Below are 22,596 nucleotides of genomic sequence, written 5' to 3' on the forward strand. Positions count from 1 at the left end.
GGCAGCTGGCCTCAGCCCTTTGGTTTCTTTTAACCTTCTAATCCTCCTTTTTAATCTGTCACCTCTCATGTCTCTTTCCTTCCTTCTTAACTCTGTTCCAGTTGAGTTGAACATGCCCGAGAGTGGCTACTGTAGGTGAGGCACCCTAGGTTCAACCCCTGGGGTAGGTCCAAGTGAGGAAGACCTGAGTCTGTGTTTCGGGAGAACAACTCCGGCAGAAGTCTACAGAGAGAGAAAGGCATGGAAGTAGAATACTTTCTCAGAGGTGAGGGCATGAAACTCAACTTGAGACCTGGGACACCACCCAGTATCAACTCCGAGCCAGTTACCGGGTTGGTGATGGAGCGCCCGTGTTGAAGGCGCTGAGCTAGCCACCACGGTGGTTACAAATAGAAGGCCCAGTGCCAGCTTCCGCTGTGAAAGGGCCGACAGGACACAGAAGGGCTTCAGTGCCAGGCGGAGGGAGGGCAGTGCCAACCGGGAAGGGGTCATAGCTGGAAATGCAGGGGTAGGCCGAGGAGAGGCATTAATTCCAGCCCGAAACTCAGACTACTCCGTGAGGAGGGGTGCTGAGGCACAATCAGCACGGGGACACTCATGTCAGGCTCAGGCTGGGGACATCGAGATGACAGTGAGAAGAGAGCGAGAGACAGCATCACTGAGAGATGTGCTCTCATGAGGAGCGGCGACACGGAAAACATATTCAGGGAGGGACGGGGGGCTTCGAACCCAAATCCGACAGGTGTCTGTGCTCTGTGCTCACTCGAGAGCTCTGGAGAACCAGAGCTGAGTGGGGGAAGAACGCAAATAGAAGCCAAAGGAAAGAAGCAAACTGCCCGGGTGAGGTGGGAGTGGGGGTGGGGACTGTGAGTTCTAGGCCAGCACAGGCTCTAGAGCGGGGGGGGGGGGGGGGGGAGACCCTGTCCCAGAAACAAAAACCAACAGAGGCACCACAGCGCACAACGCCAAAGCAAACCCAGGAGCGCGAGCCAAAGCAAAGAAGACGCACGCGAAGTAAGTGTGAGCCAAGCGGGGCAGGGCAGAGAGGGCGAGAAGCCCTTGGCAGCTGCTGGTCCCCAGAGACCTCAGGGCGCAGCTCCTGTCACTTCTGCACCATGGAGAGGGGGGATCCTCCCTCAGAACCCCACCGAACAGGAACTGCAAAGCAGAACGACGTATTGTGGACGACGACGACGACGACGACGACGACGACGGGAGCATACCAATTTTTTTTCTGTTTTCCTTCACTTTCCCCTGCCTCTGAGTCTGGAGAAGATTTGAGGAGACTTTGCGGTCAAAGAAAAGAAACAAACTTGTAAATTACCTCTGCTGTCCATTTCCCAGGGAAACCAAACACACTGACTCCGGAGTGAGGGGTTTTGGTCTTGCGATAAAACTTTCTTCTGGTCACTAGCTGTATGTGGTGCTGGTGGGACGTCGGTGCATGCCATGGAACACCAAGCCCATCTGCACCAATGCCCAACACAGCTATACTCCTACCAAGGCACAGGGGAGACTCGCAGTAAGCGTGCTGGCTAGGTTTCACGCCAACTTGACACAAGCCCGGTTCATCTGGGGAGAAGAAATCTTAATTGAGAAAATGCCTCCAGGTGACTGACTACAGGGTATTTTCTCAATCAATGACTGAGTGGGCCCAGCTCACTGTGGTTGGTGCCAACCCTGAGACGGAGATCCTGGGTGCAATAAGAACGCAGGCTAGCTGGGCGGCAGTGGCGCACACCTTCAATCCCAGCATTCGGGAGGCAGAGCCAGGTGGATCTCTGTGAGTTCGAGGCCAGTCAGGCCTACAGAGTGAGTTCCAGGACAGCTAGAACTGCTTCACAGAGAAGCTCTATCTCGAGGGGGGAAAAAAAAGAATGCAGGCCTAGCAAGCCAGGAAGCAGCGCTCCACGGTTTCTGCTTCAGTTCTTGCCCTGAGTTCCTCGGATGAAAGAGAAAGAATGAGTCCAGCATGGTAGCACACTCCTTTAATGCCAGCACTTGGGAAACAGAGGCAGATGGAGCTCTGTGAGTTTCCAGGCCAGCCTGGTCTACACAGCAAGTTCCAGGCCAGCCAGGTGACCATATAGTGAGACTCTGTCTTGAAGGAAAGAAGGAAGGAAGGAAGGGAGGGAGGGAGGGAGGGAGGGAGGGAGGGAGGAAGGGAGGGAGGGAGGAAGGAAGGGAGAGAGGGAGGAAGGAATGAAGGAAGAAGGAAAGGGGAAGGGAAGGGAAATGAGGGGAAAGGAAGGGAAGGGAGGAAATAAAACAAGTAAGATGAAATAAAATAAAGCCTTTCCTCCCCATGCTTTTGGTTGTGGTGTTTTATCACAGCTACAGAGACAGTGGGGTTGTGACCAAAAGAGGCCAATAATCACCTTCCGTGAGAGCTGAAACTGGGGAGAAGGAGACGCTGCTATGGCTACTGATCTAGACAGATGTGCCATAAATGTTAGGACATCGTGAGCAGGATAACAAGCAAATGTGTTTGAAATGTGTGCCTTAAATCTGGGTCTCAATGGCAGGCGATCAGTGGCTTTGCTCCTGAGATGTGAACAAATGAGCTAATAGGCTACAGGTTGGACAGATGAAAAAATTCATTTCCTTCAAGATGAGCACTGTTTGTCTGAAGGTTTTTCTATATAAATTCATTCCAATATGGTTCTGGGGACTAAACTCGCAGATTCTAAGCACAGGCTCTATCTACCACTGAACTACAGCTCCAGACTATTTATCCAGGTACAAATGGCAGCATCAATAAATAAAACTGAACCAATACTACTGGCTTCAGAGTCTGCATAGACACACATTGTAAAATTCATTCATTTTATGAAGCAAACTCAGCAATTATTCTTCTACACTGGAATCCAAAGAGTCTTTGAGTGGCTAAAACTTTTCACAAGAGTAGGGTGGCCCCCAAATTCCATCTACGAAAGGGATGATAGTAGCCTAGTGTTATCGGGAGGTATGGGAACTCTAGGAGGTAGGGCTTGTGAGGGATGTTAGTTCACTGGGGTGTGCCCTCGCAGGGAAAGTGGGACTTCAGGCCCCCTCCCTTTCTTTGCTAAGAAATCCTTTCTGCCACGACAGGCTGCAAGCCACCATGAACTGCTTCTCTTTATAAGTTGATGACCCTCATCTTGGGTATGTGACAGAATGGTAGGAAGCTCACTAACACATCTGTCCAGCTAACAAGTAACAGCAACAAGGACTTGAGGTTAGCTTCCTCCATACCTAAGTCTATGTTGCATGCCAGGTAAGACTCTGGGCCAATTATGGACAACTCTGCCCCTTACAGCTTCCTCACAGGGTTGAGGCCCTCTATTCACAAATTGGGCCAAGATGGGATCTGACCGGTAACACCTTTTTCTATAGTGCTTTTCCGAAGCAAATTAAAAATAAACAAATCCATTAGAAAACCAAACAAAAATCTCTGGAGGGTAGCTGCCCATCTTTCTGAGAGGCATCTAAGATCCAGGATAGCAAGTCTTTATACCTTGTTCTTCTCTTCCCACATAAGAAACAACCCCAACTCCAATCCAAACCAAACTCCATAAAACATCTACTTAGTAAGTTTGATTTGTACAAACTTAATTTCTTTCTTCCTTGAAAAGGGGTTTCATGTTGACATGTTAGGTCTTGTAATGATTGCACCTGTGTCCAAGGTTGGTTTTGGGTGTGTGCAAAATCCCCTGCATGTCCACACAGGCCCTTACTTTTGAGAGGGGCCCAGGCTAAGAAGGGTTCTGTGCTAAGCCCTTTGTGGTCACTAGCCTGGGTTTTCTGTCATTGGTAGTGATGTTGAGGCTTGAACCCAGGGCCTTGTACATGCTACCTCTGAGCTCTAAGCAACCTCAGCCTTGAAATTCTTAGTAATTTCATCTTTGACCGTGTGTTCGGCAAGTCAAGTCTGATGGAAAATGGGAGCATGAGCAGAGTAAGATGGACAGAAAAGCTTTATAACCTGCACTTTCAATGGCATTTTGAACAAGCCTCTTGAATGAGACATTTCCATTTTGTGGTAGGCCCCCATCAATTATATAGCAGAGCGCTACTAGTAATCCCCCTCACAAATGGGTTTGTGTGCTTGCGTACTAAACACACTACTTCTTGTGATAAATTCACTCTTGATGGGAGTTCTCACATCTGTTTCATGTGCACCCTACGGGGAAGGCAGGACGCACAGAAGGCCCTCAACCTGCATCTGTAACGCCAGCCATCTGTAAAACCGAGCCTATCTCCAGTGAGGCTCCGGTGATGATGACGACGGCTGCTCTTATTTCCCAGAACACTACAAAACTGTCACACGCCTCTTGCTATGGCAAGCTACAGAAATAATGACTTCTTCTTCTCCTTCTTCTTTATTTGCCAGGAGAAGAAACACTCCGTGTTATGAAGCAATGGCAGTGGCAGGGATTTAGGCTTGTTTTGTAAGGGCTTTATTTTCTTTTAACTTTCTGTTACATCTGAGCATCAAAGCATTTTTTCAAAGTTTACCGTTCCGGCATCTTAGATTCCGAACACGGCAGCTAACTTTTCCTAAGGGTTCAATGCTGCTTCATGCAGTGCTTAATTTGAGTCAACAAATGACTAAGGCAACACCCTCAAATGCTTATCTCTCAGTGGAAGGAGCAAAAGGAGCTAGCAGCCTCTGGCGGTCCAGAGCCTAGGAACTGGGCTAGTTTCCATCTCAGGCCCTGGGGACAGTTTCATCTTCTTATCACTGCTAGATTCTCATGTTGGTCCATCCAAGGCTCTGTCCGAGGGTACAATTTATATGGAACCATTCAAATCCACTTTAGACCACTGTACCCAAGATAAGCCACAAAGAGCAGAACAGCCCTTCATCTGGTTCACATCGTGGTTGTGAGACAGTGAACACAGCCAAGTCATTCATGGGCCAGCATGATGGTTCAGTGGGCAAAGCGTTTGCTGGGCAAGCCCCGTCCTCGGAGTTCTAGTTACAGACAGCATCATGGAAGGAGAGAGCTGACTCTTGAAAACTGTCCTCTGACCTCCACGTGTGTGCTGTGGTAGGGGTTCACATGCGTGCGCGTGAACACAAACACACACACACACACACACACACACACACACACACACACACACACACTCTCATACTGCAGGCACACATATACAAAAATAAAAATAAAATAAAAAGTCATTTTTATGAAAAACATGAATTGATTAAGTGTCTCATAAGACTTCAGGTTCAACAGTTTTCCTGTTTTGGCAAGCATAAGAAAAAGAACTCAGAAATGTGTCCTTGGCTCCTAGGAGAGAAGGAAGATCCAGGGCACACGGAATAAAGTGAAAGTCAATTTAATAATAAAATCATCTTTCCATCTAGTTGTCCTCTAACGTAATGGAGGGACCCAAAACCAAACGGCAGTGGCTGAGGCATACAGGACTTGAGCTGCAAAGGGTAACTGTTCAGCATTCAGGAGTGGGAAACTGACCAGAGGAAATGGGGTTTGGGGAGATGTCAGAAAGGTTGTAAGTCTCAGTTGCAATTGTTTTCAATAGCTTAAAAGAAGTTGTTGATGTTTAACATTAGCGGTAATAACCTAAGAAAGACCAAATGGACACCGTGTTGAGATATTTTAGGCAGAGTCATCAAGACATGGAAAGCATACTCTATTCACACTGACTAAACCTAGCACGCTGCCAAAAAATAGGATTTGGAACGAATTTTGGACAAAAACTACTCATCTGTTTTGCAAGAAGGAATCAGAAGCACATTGGTAATCAGTAATTTTAAACTTGCCTATTAAGTCAGGATGCTGATCGCTAACAGATGCATATAGTGGCAAAGCTCTCTAACAACGTTGACAAGTCCTGCACTGCAGGTCTCTTCTTCTGCTCAGGATCTATGTTTCTGAATTTCGAATCACGTTCAGTATTAGTTACTTTAGGTACCTTGGTTTCTCTTGACCAGTCAGATAATGATTTATAAGGAAGCCCAAAGAGAGGTCCCGAGCCAGGTCTTGATATTCAAGACATTTCTTCTGAGCAATCTAGAGTGAGCACAAGGGGCTGGCGCTAAGGAGTCACTGGAAAATGCCTCGCTGTTAGACCACAGTGGAGGTGGATGTGGAAAGACCCTGAGTTTGCAGCGCAGAGGTTTGGGAGGAGGTTTTAAAGACATATTCTGAAAAGGCAAATGGGCTCTCAGGGTCCCTCACAATGCAGTTCATGAACTAGGTCATTTTGGAAACTGAAAACAATGTCCTCCCTTTGTCCTGGGAAGACACATCCCAAAGCCATCAATAGATGCCTCAAAGCTGCAGACAGCACCCAACTCCATAAGCCAATGCATTTCCATCTTAACTAAGCACTTCCCAGGCACTGGGGCTGTCATTTTGGCACTACAAGGTATGACAACAAAGCTAGCATTAATTTCTTTTTCCCTCACATTTTTTTTTCCTTTTTCTTCACAATTTTATGGATGTAAGATTTGTTCTTACCATGGAGTGCAGCAAACATCTAATTCTTTTGGGTTCAATATTGAACTGAGAACTTCCAAGCTTTCTATTTAGAGGAAGTACTTTGCAGTTTCCCTCTGGCTTATGTAAATACAAGCACCACTAACTACCCTTGACTGCTGTTAAATTAGCGGTACTTGAACACAAGCAAAACTCTACCTCAATACTTGAACTGTTGATCTGACAACTGAGATGACTGTTGAGCGACTAACAGAAGGACGGGAGACCGAGCAAAGATACAATGGACAAGAGGTTGATTCACATTTGTGAGCTTGATGGAGGTGGGTGGATGGTGCGCAATTTAGAATTTTGAGAACTGTCTGTTTCTGGAACTTTCCATTTAGTATACTGGGGTCATTGGGTAACCAATGACCCCAGGTAATTAACTGAACTATGGGGTGACACAGCAGAAGGAAACATGGTATGCATGCACTCTGAAGTCTTATCTAAAGGTGACAGTGAGAATACAATAATGGAATAATTACACAGCCACATGAAGGAAGCTATATGTCTGCTTCATATTCTAGCAAGAACCGTAAGGAAGGAACACTACAACTACAACCAACTGTTACAGAGGCTTTTGAAGGTGCATTCAAGAAAAACTGTTTCCTTCTGGAGAATGAAATCTCTAGCTTCGGTGGAAACTTACATACCACTTGGGCATGTCAATGAAGAGACCACCCCTCAGGAAGGCAGAACCACTCCCAGGAAGGTGGGTTTCCCTTCAGCCATGCTAAAAAGAGGAAAGAGGATGTACTTTTCTTTCCCAGATCTCCAGCCTCCACTAGGGATGGAGGAAGGCGCAATCTTTTGCAGAACTGTAGCCATGATTTCAGAAGTCTGCTGGCTTTTCTGAATTACTCAGAAACGCGTAACTTTCTCTTTCCTTTTTCTATCTCTTTCCTAAGCATGCTTTCCCTAACACTGTGTGTTTCATCTTTCTTTTCCCCGTCCTACCATGCAGCTCTTCTGATGGCCACATGGTTGACCTCCATGCAAGCTTAACTCAAATGGCATGGCATTCTACCCAACGCCACCCCCTCTTTTCCATTCTCTTCCAGCTGACTGGTGAGACTTACAGATTGTAATTCTTAAATTCTACTAAAATTTTCCTTGAGCTTCAGTTTGAGTTCATTCTAAAATTCTTTTATCAATGGGACTAAGAATCCCAAGCCAGTACCCCAATTTTCCCCCCAGCTCCATAACAAGCTGACTGGCACTAGGTATAGTGGGTACATATTTCTCAAAATGTGGGCTTTATTTAGGGAATTAAGAAATGAACACACATATAGAAGATCCATGATTATGCAGGAAGTCTTCAAAAGAATTGACAATTCCCTTAGAAATCGAACTGTTTGTCTCCAAACAATGCTGGAACTATGGAAACAGACTTAAGCTGCAGAAGAATTCACCTGTGGTGCTTGTATTTCTTAACTCTAGAGAGGCAAGGGGATGTCGGTTGGAATATATATAGTCTTAGGCTTGGAACTAAACTTTAGAAATTTAGCAACATCTTTATCATGCCCCCTTGCTTTAAAAGCAACCAGGAGGCAGGCCTGAGTACATATGGCGGATGAGAGCATTTCATTCAGACCATGAACCAAACACAGATTGAAAAAGCAAATGACAGCCAGTAAAGTAACAAACACACAGGCTTCCTTGCCCAAATACAACACGAGAAAGAACAAAATAAGCCGGCAAATAACGTAAAATAGATGTGAATACACTCTCTCGTTCATCCTTTCGGCCCGTCTCTTCCTTACCCCACGTGGAAGGCTTACCGACCCTTCACTCCTGCACTTTCACATAAAACACCCCCCCCCCCCCCCCGTAATAACTGGTGTCCTTGGCATCCCTTTGGCATTTGGGTGGTGCCAAGGACAAACCTGACTACTGTTGAGCACATTCCGAGCACTTCATATACGCTCATGAATTCATTACACACTCACACGGAAAAACCACCAAGGTAGGGACGTTACTCCCACCGTGTCACTGTCAAGGAAACTCGGGAACAGTGCGGTTAAATAACTCACCCTGTGCAGCGGGCGGCAAGTCTCCAGGGCTCACACTTAGTCACACTGTGAATCAGTTCTTGCCACAAGTGTTTTCACTTACTGACGAATTATTTTACCATCCTTCAGAACACTTCATTGAGGTGATGGGTGGGTGGGGGGGGGTATTTATATCCCATGTGCAAGGCCCCAGGCTCCCTCCCTAGTGTATTTGTTTACACACATAGACACACAAAGAAAACCTCACCAATTAAGACTGTTTCAGATCGCATCTCCTGAGTTCTAATCAACTCCTTCCCATAGGCGCCTGGTGTCATGGCTTGTCTTAGCACACACACACCCTTTACTATCAGATTAGCCACTTATTTCTGGGTTATCATCGAGGTACCATTTCACATCCATCCCTGGATAATAGTGTTATATTCCAAAGTATCCTAGAAACATTAAAAATCAAAATTCTCAAACTCTCTGACCATGACAAGTAACTCCTTAGCAGGAATGAGAGGTGAGAATGAGGAAAGGCACGTGTGTTCTCTTAAGGTAGGTGGACAGGGTCGTGGCACATGGCTGTCCTCACATTCCCACTCCAGACTTGCAGAAGTACTAACACCCCTAACCGCACTGTGAAAACTGTGGAGAGGGGTCAAACCTTTGTACCCAAAGCTCTGGGCTCTGACGTCCAAAACTTTAAAAGTACAGAACAAACCCATCATGCTTCTGACCTCTGTATTCTGGCATCATACAAGGTGAAGTTCTCAGGGTTAGGGAACATGGCCTCTGGTCAGTAACCAGGACTTTCCTTCACACTGTCATGTTTACACATTTCTTCACCAGAGCCAGAGACTAGCCGTCAGCGAGCGCGGCACTTCTCCCAGATGGGACAAGTCACAGGGGTGTATTTCGATTGCAACTTTGTCATGTGAGTGAGAGAAACTCTGGAGCTGGTTCCCCGTCCCTGGGATAACCTTTGATTCTGTCATTTTTCCCAAACGTCGGTCAACTTTTCCAGAGAATCCTTTTGATGAACTGGTCTTCTTTTTCACTCCAGGTGAAAAACTAAAGCTTGTTAGTAAGTTGCTGTCGCCAATTGGAGACCATTTTGCATTTCTATTGCATATTTTGACATTGTCATTTCAGTCTTAAGGCTGACTGAGAAACAATCTTTTCTTTTAAACATAAGATAAACAAACAATAAAAATTAAATCTATATAAGGTACTTCAATGTTCTGAAAATGGCCTGAACATCATTAGTATATCCTAGAGACATGTATGTTTTAGTAGGAACAAATCTTCTGAGTTTGTAAAATAAAAAAAAAAATATTTTTGAGTTATAAATATGTACATCCCCTCACACACATACACACACACCTCCTAATTCCTACTAATATTTGGCAGCCTAAATGAAAGTCCCTTTTGTATTTCTCCATATTTATCATCATTGTTGAATTGTCCACTCACAACAAAAAGTTGCTTTCAACTTTTTAATCAATTGAGAAGTGATATATTGTCATGAACTTTAAATTTGTCCCTACTGTTTTTCTTCACTGATCAACCAAAATTACTAGTTATTAGCTCTCCATAAAAATGACACACTTCTATCTTTTAGTTTATTTGTTTAAATATACTTATGCTTTTTTTAAAAGAACATCATTATCCACCAGTATTAATTTGTTTGGTTATGCAATGTCCTGTGTTTTCAAGCTTCCTATCATGCTTGATAGAGACTTGTTTCAGAAGACATTGCCCTGAGTTCTCCTCCATCATAGCATTAAGATGTATAACCCAACGGGACTGGCTGCATAAACTGCCTTGTCTTTAGCCTAGGAGAGGGAACTTAGCAAGGGCCAGGCTCATTTGTCACAGGAACAATAATCAATGACAATAATCATTGTGTTTCTAAGGCTCGTGACTTCATTAGGTCAAACACAGTAAATAATATTAAAAGTTGAGGTTAACTATCAGCCTTATATGCCATGAGTAGGTTCTCAGGTCTCTGCACGGGGCACACTCGGGGAGAAGATCTCCTGACTCAGCTTGGTGATGTTGCAACAGTTTCAGTCATCACAACTCTGAACAAATGAGAAGTTCTTCCTGGGTTCCTCGCCCACCCTGGAGCGGAGGTGAGGGAGAAGGAGAGCAGGGCTGACTGGAGATTCTCTTCACTCTTCCTTCACAGTGGGGAGTGGGCAGGGGAAGAAGGGAGCGACAGGGGTCGGGATGGGGGTGGGGTGGGGTGAAGACAAATATTTACATCTTCAACCGCGGCAGAGAATGACAACTAGTTCGAAGTCATTTGCATTCTTTTAGAAGACCGGAGTTAAAAAGGAAAGCCTTCCTTAAAGAAAAAACACACCACTCCAGTTCTTTCTTTGGGGGGCAAATTCACCAAGACTCAAAGTAGCCAGAAGCGAAGGATGGCAGTTAAACAATACACACACACAGCAAAAGCAAAACAGTCACCTGACATTTACCAATTTACTCGCAAAGTGCCAAGACCATGTCCTAAAGGAAAACAAGACTGATTCTTCAACGGATAAACTGTAGACAGAAAACACTGAATACATCGTTCTAAAAAAACCATTAAGTTAGGCAGTGATCTAATCGATAATGTCACTGCAAGATAGTCTCATTTTTTTTTTGGAAAATAAAATATGCTTCCACTGGAATAATCTACAGAATCACTTGGCAAGACAAGAAAACCAACCTCCGTTATCTGAAAGATACTGATTTGTGATTGTGTGTGTGTGCGCGTGTGCGTGCGTGTGCATGCACATGGAGGTAAGTGGACAACTTTGGGCATTGTCCCCAGGAGGCACCCATTCACTCTGCTTTTTGGAGACGAGGTCTCTACTGGCCTAGAGCTCAGTGAGTTATCCAGTATCAAGTGGTCAGCTCTAAAAACATACACACATAAGCAACACTAAGCAAGCTTAACAAGCCATACTTACATATTTATCCCTCTATATGTGTAACAATAATTAATAACTAAAGAGGCTATGAATTTGAGAGGGAGTGAGTCTACACAGGAGAGGTTAGAGGGATAAGAGAGAAGAAAATTATTTAATTATGCTTTAATAACATCAGGGAAAAAAAAAAAAAGACTTGCCTGGTTACAAATTTGGGAAAGGGAAGTTGAAACATTCCCTCTATTAAGGAAATGCAGCAGAGGAAATGTGTCAAAGGAGCTTTAAGGGTTTTTTTTTAAATTTTAATCAATTCATTTCAGAGACTGTAAATTTACAGTATCTGCATGTTTCTACAGTTATTAACAAAATCACTTTGTATAAATATAACCATAGGGACCACTGAGATAGCTTGGTGGTAAGAGCCAAGCCTGATGATGAGTTGATCGCTGGGACTCACAGGGTGAAAGTTAAGAACTGACTGCCAGTGACTGTCTTCAACTTCCACAGGGCAGTTGTAGCATGCCTACACACACACACACACACACACACACACACACACACACACAGCTATACACGCAATAAATACACAAATAAGACACAGAAAAACACTCCACAGATTTAAAATACACTGTTTATATCACTGCCTAAAGTGGTATGCATATGTTATAAAATCCTTTTATAATATTTAGATACTCTCAATCAAATGATATGTTCCTCTGGAAGACATATGAGGAACAACATTATTCATTCCCTTAGATAAGCACATATCACAATCTCAACAAGTGAAGATTCATGAGTTGTCAACATGCTCACTGAATTGGTTTTTGTTGTTACATGCATCCAGATGAAGTTTCTCTTGTTTTGATTTCAGTTCCCTGACTCTTACTTGCTTACTTTGTCCTTCACACTCAAAGACAGTAAGTTTTACCTTGAATGATGGAGGACTTGCATTAATATTTACTAATATGGAAGTGAAGATACAGAAAGACAGGCTAAATGAGAAACAAAACAAGGCTGAAAATTAATGATAGGAGGTTAATTTCACGTATAAAATTACAAGTATGCAAGACAGACTTCAAGAGAAAAAGATATATATATTTTTTAGGACAGAATGTGGAACCTAGGGGCCTTATGGCATTCTAAGCAAGTATGTACTACTGAGCTGTATGGCCAGCCCTAGGTATTCATCTGAAATACTTAAACATCCATGTGTTATTTTTTAAAAATTGTCATACTTTAGGGAGTCTGGAATTAAGCTTTAAAATCTTCAAATAATGCTTGTGGATATTAGAACAACAGAATTTGAAGTTAGGAGGCCTTTAAATACTGCTACCTTAATCATTTTACCACTGACACAGGAAAAATTTCAGATGATAACACACTTAGGTTTGCCTTAATACTAAATAAAATATTTATTATAGATTTATATATAGTACAAGTGTGTCTCTGCATTTTCTTGAAGTTCCCTGATTTTGAATTCTTTGTCAGGCAGTTCATCCATCTCCATTTCTTCAGGGTAATCTCTGGCAACAGACTGCCCATCTAGTGCCATGTTTCCCTAGACAATCTTGTTCCTGTGGTTATGGGCCAGTATCTGTATCTGCGCACTGGATGACGTACTTATGCCAGTTCTCATAGATTGGCTTTATCTGGGAATGTTCCTCAGTAGTAATCATATCCAGAGTTTCTGGGCAGGCCCTCTGGGATCATCCCTAGGCCCGAGATTACCACGGCACCAGCCCAGAATTCTGTGGCCACCGAAGCTGGCACAGTACTCAACTAAAAATTCAGGGTAACTGAGGCTGACACAGCCCTGGGGCCTGCTTCTGCTGAGGACTGTCAAGAGCCGAAGGTTTCTGTATTGAGCCAGACTAAAGACTCAATGTGCTTTGAAAGAAGTTTGAGTTCTTTCTCGACCCTGGGCATGTCTGGAGCTCAGGTTAGAAGTGGTGTTCTATAATCAAAGGCTATGGGAGTCTGCTCATAACTAGACGTTTAGTGTGGTGGACTTGGTGTTGTGGTTCAGGAAAAAGTCCTACACTTATTTCCAACCGTTTCCACAGTAAGCTCTCTCCATACCACACTACAGATAGAGGAAGGGAACTGAGGTAATGTGAAACTGCCCTCCCTACTGTAGTGAGTAGCCATTCCAGCTTTGGTCTGGAAGTTCCAATCCCCATTGAGGTTTTGGTAACTATCACGGCCACAAGGCGGGGCCAGGGGAGGGCCTGAAGACCCGAGATTGGGACGTGCCTTGCTGTCTTGCTGCTGGAAGCCCGCACGCTAGAGGTGGACGGAGGAGAGTTCTCTAGAGAACATCGCCGAACTACTGCTGCGTCTTTCCCAGAACCCTCAACCTACCTATTCCTTCATTTGTAAGTTACGCCATTAAATAAATCTCCTTTTAACTACGTGGAGTGGCCTTAATAATTTCACCAATACCCTACCTTCTCTCATGCATCCTAATTTCCTGTTTTCCTTATTTGTGATGAATTTCCTGGTTCCCTTACTTGCTGTGAGGATGTTTTTAAACACAGACAGCTGTTGAAAATGATATTTCTATGAGATCATTTTTATGAGTCCTAGTCTACCTTGTTACCACACTGTTCTGCCCTCTGCTCTCTTCATTGAGAGAAAACATAGCTTATTATGTATGTGTGTGCAAGACAGATGTCTCTTCCTTTCTTTGGTATGAGACAAAGTCTTAGACAGCCCAGGCTGACCTGGACCTTCGCGTTCTGGACTCCCGGTCCTCTTGCCTAAGCCTCTGGAATGCTGGGATTACAGGCAAATACCAACCACCATTTCTGGTTTTACATCCTGTTTTCTGTCCGTTTCTTCCAAATACTTGTCCCTCCCTGTCATGTAGTCCCTATGAAAACCATTGTCAGGCACAGAGTACGTAGACGTTAACAGATGAGGGGAAACCATCAGATGCCTGAGATTATGGAACTAACAAGTACAGGGCTATCACAATGATCAACCCCCTCAAGATGCCACCTGTATGTTGACACAGCCCGAGCGCTCACAAACACCTTGTGCACCATCACATTCTTGAAATTCTTCATTTTTGAACATGGAGCCACATGTCTTCAATTTATTTTAGGTGCAAAAAAATTTATGTAGCATTTCTGTGACCTCATGTTTAACACTCTCCTCATCAAAGTATATAAATTTATTTCTAGATAGGCACTGAGTACAACCAGTCAGGGTCCTGTGTCCTTTCTCAGGCTCCCTTCCCTTGTCATTGCTTGCTGAAAAGCTTTTCACTGCACACTAACTCCTCACTCAAATTTTTAAACTCCATTTAAAAGTTTTATTTACCTATTTTATGTTAATGGGTGTTTTGCTCACATGTATGTGCACCACATGTGTGCAATGTCTACAGAGGCCTGAAGAGGGCATCGGATCCCCTGGAAATGAATTAATCTCCTATTTTTAATGGTAAACCCCTCATACTATGTTTCCATAGACAATACTTTCTTATTGCTTCTCTGAGCAGCCAAATACTAATTAGTACCTTGAAGATATGGATCCAGGAATATTAAGATATGTTTGAGAAGGAGGGAACATTTTTCAGAGAGCTAGGGTCTTGGAAAAACCCAATGGCTACCAAAGCCACCCTGCACCAAAGGTTTTGGGGCTCTTGTTTAGAGAATTGGAAGAAGGAAATTTACAGATCACAGAGGGCTGAGCTCCATGTGGGATCATGGGAGGGAAAGAAGAAGAAAGGGGAGAGGAAGAGAGAAGGGAGGAAAGCAAGCGAGTGCATACTCAGCAAATGGGCAGGGTCCCAGGAACAGGATACAAATACACAGGACCTTACTAAGTAGATCAGGCTGGCCTCTAACTCACAGAGATCTGCCATACTCTACCTCATGTGTCAGCACGGCAGTCTGGGGTTTTTTAGAGTACTTATGGCAGACTCCAGGGTGGGTGGGTGGGGATCCGCCGGTCCCTCTAGTCAGTTCACCCAGGTGTCCACATGTTCTCTGAGGACCAGTCTGTGGTCAGGAACAGCTATTAGGCAGATGTGCTCCTGGGGAGAACTGGGGAGAAACAGGAAGCAGAGCTCTCTCCCGGCTTTCCTGCCTCCAGCAATGACATTCTCAGAACTTCTGCTTTAGGGTCCCCATCCCTCTGAAAATACTCCCCCTGTTTTACATTTACAGCCTCCTATCGCCCCTATCCCCCCCTCCAAAACAACTTTCTCAGAATGAAGAGAGATCAGCTTTCAGGCTGGAATGACCAGCCCTTCCAATGAGTGCCGGCCAAGGTAACAGCAAGTGAACTGGTCAACCCCTTCATATGAGCTGCTTCATCCTCAAGTCCTGGCACTTGGGGTGACCTGTCTCTCTCTGTCTCTGTCTCTGCCCAGAGCAGCATCAGGCTCTCTGCCGGAACTGAAATACCCTCACAACAATGAGAACATGAACGCGTGTGGAATTTTCATCAATACACGTGACCTCTGAATCCCGCCCTCAAACACCAAGAATGGCTTTAAGGCTGACATATTCTAACACAGAGTGTGTGTCTATTCACATACAAACATGGACACCCTGGCCAGTCCTTTTTATTAACTTCCCATGAACAGAAGAGGCGGAGTGAGGGCCCAGGGTGTGTTAGTCAGTCTCTTCTGTATGGCACCATCTATCAGGCTCTCCTGGCATTCAGGGGCCAGGGCAGAGGCGATTCTATTCCAGGAGCAGACAGAGCTCCTCTGATTGACCGGGGTGCAGGCGGGATGCCCCGGCTATTGTGATGGCTTGACTTCTGGCTGTGCTGTCACCAGACCAGGTCGACATTCCCACACCACCCAGAAGGAGCATGCAGCGACGGCGGCGGTGGCGGCGGTTTCAGGGGAATCAGCGCCTCTGTGAAAGAAACCCTCCCAAGAGGCAGAATGGAAAAAGGAGCCCGAAGCTGTAACTGGGGTCCTTTGAAAAGTAGGTTTAAAGGGCCTCCTTCCCTTCCCATTCCATCTGCTCTCTAACCCTTCCATTAACCCCCAGAGCCTCTCCTCCTTGCTCCCTTCCACAGAACTTAAGCGAGAGACAAAAGACACTCAGTGGAAATGGAATGGGCCGGAGAATGGCTGAGGCAGAGCTGAGGGGTTAAATGAATAAATCTCCACGTTTCCTAGACAGGCAGACCCCCGTAAACCACCACAATTCACAGATACTTTTAAAGTGAAAACCAGAGACAACGTCCTTTAAAGTGGGCAGAAGGCTGGGAGCCTCAGTGAGTAGACTGGCTGGCTGCCTGATGAAGAGCACGTTTCTCACGTTCCCCCAAGCACCTGACAATGTAAAAATGATCTCAAATGGGTATTTTCTTCCCCCCCCCCCTGTGAATTTCACATTTGAGCTTTAGTGAACTGATTGATAATTGGTCACCTTTTGTCTTTTTCAGTGTGGCATTTAAGTCTTTAATTTGGCGTTTCCTGTAGTCTGTAGTAGGATATCTGCTGTTTTAAACCCAAGGATTTCAGACATAGATGGTGGGTAAAGATCTGTGAACCAGAAGGAAATTCGTATAAGGAACATACAAAAAAGACTGTTCCTCAGTCAGACTTAAGCCATTACTTTTTTCTATGGAAGAAAAGGCACAAGTTAAGAAAAAGGCACGTCAAAGACCTTCTGCCCAAATGTGCGTCTCCATGAAATTTCCTGCTGAGTGCATATGAATGCACTGGGATCTGGGAAAAGGATCCAAATAGGATTTCAAACATCCAAAAATTTTAACTCAAACATTTAGGTATTTCACCATGCTGCTCTTCATTCATTCACTGATTTTTTTTTTTTGTCTTAGTTTAAAGAGATGCTAAACAAAAGAAGGCAAGCTCCACATGTATTTACATTCCAAAACTAAGCTGCCCTCACCATCCCCCAAGTCTGTCCTCCCTTCAGAGCTAAACAAACCGTAAAGTCTAGCCCTCCATGGAGGACGGGAAGCCATAAGCATGGTCAGAAAGTCCCCTCTTCCTCAGCACAGCAGAACTAAACAGCATGCTGGTTAATACACTCTAGCCCCCTTCTGGTTTATGATTTGTGCATTTGAAGATAATATCTGCCCAGAAGACCAAGGAACAAGACCTGAGTCTGTAAGAATCTGGTACGACTGCCCGCCCATTCAATGGTGTTTGGTCAATGAAATGCTTCTGGCATCTTCACTAACAATTTTAATAAAAACAGTAACTTATAAAATTAAATAATTTATGATGAAAAATACAGAATACTAAATTCTAAATACGAAATTTCTAAATCCCCGAACGAGAACCCTGACTGAGATAAACATTTTAATTTTGGTTACAGGGCCTTTAACCCAGCTAAAAAGTATGTAAATCTGTTATCTAACAGTAAAGTTGTTTGTGTGGATCTCTGTATGACCTTATCCATGCACATCAAAGTACTGAGCAGGTCAGCTTTTGTCTGTGTACCTTCACACTGGCTTGGGAATTAGACTGATGCATTTACCTGGTATTCCTTTTTTTTTTTCTTTTTCTTTTCTTTTTTAATTTCATGGTTTTTTTTTAATGTAATTTATTTAACTTTATTTTATGTGCTTTGTTGTGAGCTGCCATGTGGGTGCTGGGAATTGAACCCTGGTCCTGCGGAAGAGCAGCCAGGCTCCCAACCTCTATGTCATCTCTCCAGCAGCCCAGTAGTCCTTATTTTTAAGGCATTTGGACTTACTCTTTCTTTGGAAGCTCTGTCTTAGCAAATGAACTAATTAGCCAAGACTATTCATAGCAACTTCAAGTAGTACTTGGTAAGTCTGCAGAGGGCTAGAAGTCCATTTGTTGGAAAGATGTTGCAAATTAATATATGGAACAACAGATGAATATACTGAGACCACAAAGTAATGGAATGACCCAGGTCTTTAAATCTGTCTACAAATTCCCAATTTTCAAATTAGATCCACTGTGTTTACATAATTCCAGAAATATAATAAACTTCTAAATTTGATTAAAAGATGTGACTAGTACAATATAGCACTGCAATGACCACGCTACCATAACCCTTTATAAATATATACACTCCATTCCATCAAATATCTAGAGCAAAAAGTGGCATTTCTGCATTTCTAATTTGGTTGTTATATATTGAAGAGTCAAGAAAGAATTTAAGCACTGTCTATAAAAAAAGACTTATAATTTCACCGTTTTTCACAAAATGCGTACAAAAACCTTAAAGCCTTTCAGCAGTAGCACACTTTGCAATTACTATCTTCTCACATCTGAAAAGCAAATTAGCAGTTCTCCAATGAGACGCTCCCACACCAGTCAAGATGGAAGCTTTGAGCTTTGTAAAAACTGGTCTGACAAAAACTAAATATCCATCTGTAGAGCTAAGAGAAATACAACCAAGACACCTAAATTAATACAAGCAATATTAAATTCACTTCTAAACACATCAGTCTTCAGTACTAAGGTGAGCACTAGAAATCAACTGTTAAGGGTCCCTTCCTTCCTGCCTCACAAGATCAGTGGAAACTAACTACAGGAGGGAGGTGACTTTGCACCCAGGCAATGGGGGAACCCTGCCGCCATACCATGAGAGCAGCATTCAGAAAGCTTGGTTATCTGAATAGATCTTTCACCACAGCCCAGCAGTAAGCAGCCAACGTCCTGCAGAGACTCCAGAAGGAAAAGAGGGAATCCTCCTCTATCTTCTGGCCTGTGTGGGCACCAGGCATGCACACAGTACACAGGCAAAATATTCATACATTTGGGGGGGGGGAATCATAGTTGTGTGTCCAAAATCTAGTGGAAAAGCTCTCTTTGTGGCATGAACCAGGACAATTGCAACCTGGATGAGAAAAGTTAATAGACATCAATACCAAGATACCAGACTTACTTGACAAGAATTTTTTTTAAAGGTGCCAGAAGAGGGCACCAGATCTCATTCTAGATGGTTGTGAGCTGCCATGTAGTTGCTGGGAACTGAACTCAGGACCTCTGGAAGAACAGCCTTAACCTCTGAGCCATCTCTCCATCCCTTGACACAAATTTTTAACCAGCTCCTACTAAAATGTTTTCTCTCTAGTTTTGGTTGAGACAAAGTCTCTCTATATAGCAAAGGCTGACCCTGAACTTATGATCCTCCTGCCTCAGCCTCCAGAGTGCTAGGATTATATGCATGTGTCACTATGTCTGGCTACCAAAAAAGTCTTAATGAGCAATTATAAAGATTCATGACCTAAAATAAAAAGAAAAAAAAAATTGTCAGGAAATAGAAAAGCAAAACCAACCATCAATTTTAGAACTTAACAATATATAACTGAAAATAAATGCCCCAGGATACACTCAGAGGAATGCAGTAGGCCAACTGAATTCTTCAAAGAGCAATCCTGATTACTCAGTCTGAACAATAAAGAGGAAATAAGGAAGCCTATTGTGGAAGCCAATGAAAGCCAGGACAGAGGCAGTGCACAAATGTAAACAGGAGCCACAGCTCCAGGAACCCAAGAGACAAAACCCATCTCCCTCCTTTGTGTCTGGAGCCCAGGAAGAAGAAGGGAAAGAGGGTGGGGAGGATCGTCTCCCCCTCCTCCCCCAAGAAATAATGGCAGAACAGTGCTTGCCTAACAGGCATGAGGTCCCGGGTTTGCAAATCCTTAACTTCAAGCAAAGAAAAATGAGAAGTAGTGAGTGATTATTTCCCCAATCTGTCACAAGACATAAACCTACAGATTCAGAGTTGCTGTGAGAAGCCTGAGCAATTGAGAAACCCCGGGGACGCCATCCTGACACACCATAATCAAACTTTTAAAAATCAGTGGCAAGGAAGGAGAAGGAAAGCAGTAAGAGAGACTTATCATCACATCTAAAGGATGAAGCATCGGAACAGCCCTGGATTCCAACCAGAAACTGCGTGAGAGAAACCGTGCTAGCCGGAAGGAATTAGCACCCCTGATAGAGTGCGGAAAGGAAAGGAAAGGGCTTCCAACCTGCACCTCACTCTTGGTGGAAACATCCTTGAGAAATGAAGGGAAATAGAGGCATTCTCAATGATGGAAGACTGAGAGAACATATCACTAGTGTGCCTGCCCTAAAAAAATGACTGAAGAAAGTTCTCGAAACGACAGAAATGGTAACATATGCAAGCTGGAACATTAGGAAGAAAGAATAATGGAAACATGAAACATGAATTAAAACAATACCCCGTTCTTCTCTTTGGATCAACTGTGTTTATTATGGTCGAAGCCAATCATCACTGCTTGGTGTGGTACTCAAACAGGAGATAGGAAGGGAAAAGCAGCCATCTTCAGAACTGACAACGGAGAAGGAAATGCAAAGTTCAGTGGGTGGGCTGGACAGCCGAACAAAGAGGTCAGTTAACCCTGTTTCTATGTCTAACAACACTGGTGACATACTTAGCTAGGGCAGATAATATTTCATCATTCAGCAACCTGGATTGAAAAAAACCTATGTCAAGAATTCCTCTGCATATATTTATACATGTATGTACAGCCAAGAACATGTATGTTCATCCAAAGTTCATACTAGCCCTCAGAGAGTGAAGTACACCATGTTAAATCCAGGCCCTTTAGAAAAGGTCATTCAGCCGGGTGGTGGTGGTGGTGGTGGTGGTGGTGGTGGTGGTGGTGGTGGTGGTGGTGGTGGTGGTGGTGGTGGTGGTGGTGGCACACGCCTTTAATCCCAGAACTCAGGAGGCAGAGCCAGGCGGATCTCTGTGAGTTCGAGGCCAGCCTGGGCTACAGAGTGAGTTCCAGGAAAAGGATCCACAAAGCTACACAAAGAAACCGTGTCTTGAAAAAACAAACAAACCATAAGGTCATTCAGAGGTGGAAAAACCATTTTTATATGGATTTACTAAACCAGCTAGCAAATTAACAATGATTTCAGGAATGAGTGACATAAAGTGACGCAAAATGACAAAGGCGGGCTGTCCACGTATGTGCATCGTTGTGTGGCACACAGCCATGGCTTTTAAAAGTTGTAACTGTTTCCAAAGTAACAGCAGAGATAAAATGAAGGCAGGACTCGGTCCCCGGAAGAAGGCTCACACGCTTGGCTCCGGTGCTAACGGGGCAGGTCCCGGGGTGCAACCACCCTCTCTGTGTGTGAAGCTCACGGAGGTGAGGGCAGCAGCCTCACCTGGGTTTCAGGCATCAGCTGGCCCAGCGCACACGTGACCCGACGAGAGCCGGAGAGAGACGGAAGGCAAACAATAGCCATGCACCGAAAGCAGACTCCGTGCCAAGAACAGCAAACCCAATATTGTGCTTGTGACGGAGATTCCTCGAGGAAACAGAATTTAATTCAATTTCTCAGAAATTAATTGGAACCTTGGATAAGATGTTAAGCTGATAAGGGACCCGAGGCAAACTTCTAATATACCATGATCACATTTTCATGAACAAGATTTAAAAACTGGAGAAGTCCGTGACCAAAAGCAATGTGTTTCTTTTTGAATGAAAGAGTACGCGAAGGGGCAATCCTTCTTTTTCCTGCCTTTCCTCTTCTTGGTGGGAAAGTTCCTACAGACCTGGCAAGTGTCTGTCTGTTTTGGTAATTACAAAGTCTAATCAAATAAGCGAGAAAGCTATTTCCTAGGGATAAGACAGTGGGGGATGGGGACGGAACTTTGACTATTTTAAGCTACTAGGGTGGCAGCTTAGAAGCCATTAATTTTGGGGAATATTTCACTTGCCATGAGAAGAAGCTTAGCTGGAACCTCCTTGGTACTTATTTCCTTGGAAATATTTCTAGAACTTTTCAAACTACGGTCCTCAACATTCCTCTTTGGCAGGAATATTGGAAACACTGTCTTATCTCAGCTTCTACCAAGAACCAGAAGGCACCACAGGATGATTTCCAAAAATGAACAAGGATCAGGGCTGCAGCCATTTACTACAGAAGCAAGTAATTTCATGTCAAATCATTTCATAGCTTTTTTTTTTTTGTTGTTTTTTGTTTTTTGTTTTTTTTGTTGTTGTTGTTTTTTTCGAGACAGGGTTTCTCTGTGTAGCTTTGCACCTTTTCTGGAACTCACTTGGTAGCCCGGCCATTTCATAGCTTTTATTAGGAACCAAGTCAATGCTGATTTTTTTAAAATCAGTTTTTGGAGACATGGTCTCAAGTTTAGCTCAGCTGAGCCTTGAAGGTTGGCTCAATTTTCAGAGATACTAGAACGTCCCAACTTCAACTGGCACATAGAAACTGCT

At 44.0% G+C, this 22,596-nt stretch overlaps 1 protein-coding gene across 8 annotated transcripts in view; it reads right to left on the bottom strand.

Annotated features, from left to right (window-relative positions):
- Arl15 (ARF like GTPase 15) overlaps positions 1 to 22,596 on the bottom strand; it is a 392,450-nt gene that overhangs the window by 92,722 nt on the left and 277,132 nt on the right. For 2 of the 8 annotated variants that reach the window (XM_076551877.1, XM_076551879.1), the window contains exon 5: positions 16,800 to 16,915. The exons of the other annotated variants lie outside the window; for them this stretch is intronic. In XM_076551877.1, coding sequence (XP_076407992.1) covers positions 16,832 to 16,915 — 84 coding nt within the window. In that variant the 3' untranslated portion in view covers positions 16,800 to 16,831. The remainder of the gene's footprint in view (positions 1 to 16,799; positions 16,916 to 22,596) is intronic. 8 annotated transcript variants of the gene reach the window in all.

This window comes from Peromyscus maniculatus, chromosome 15 (genome assembly GCF_049852395.1).
Source record: "Peromyscus maniculatus bairdii isolate BWxNUB_F1_BW_parent chromosome 15, HU_Pman_BW_mat_3.1, whole genome shotgun sequence".
Lineage (NCBI taxonomy): Eukaryota > Metazoa > Chordata > Mammalia > Rodentia > Cricetidae > Peromyscus > Peromyscus maniculatus.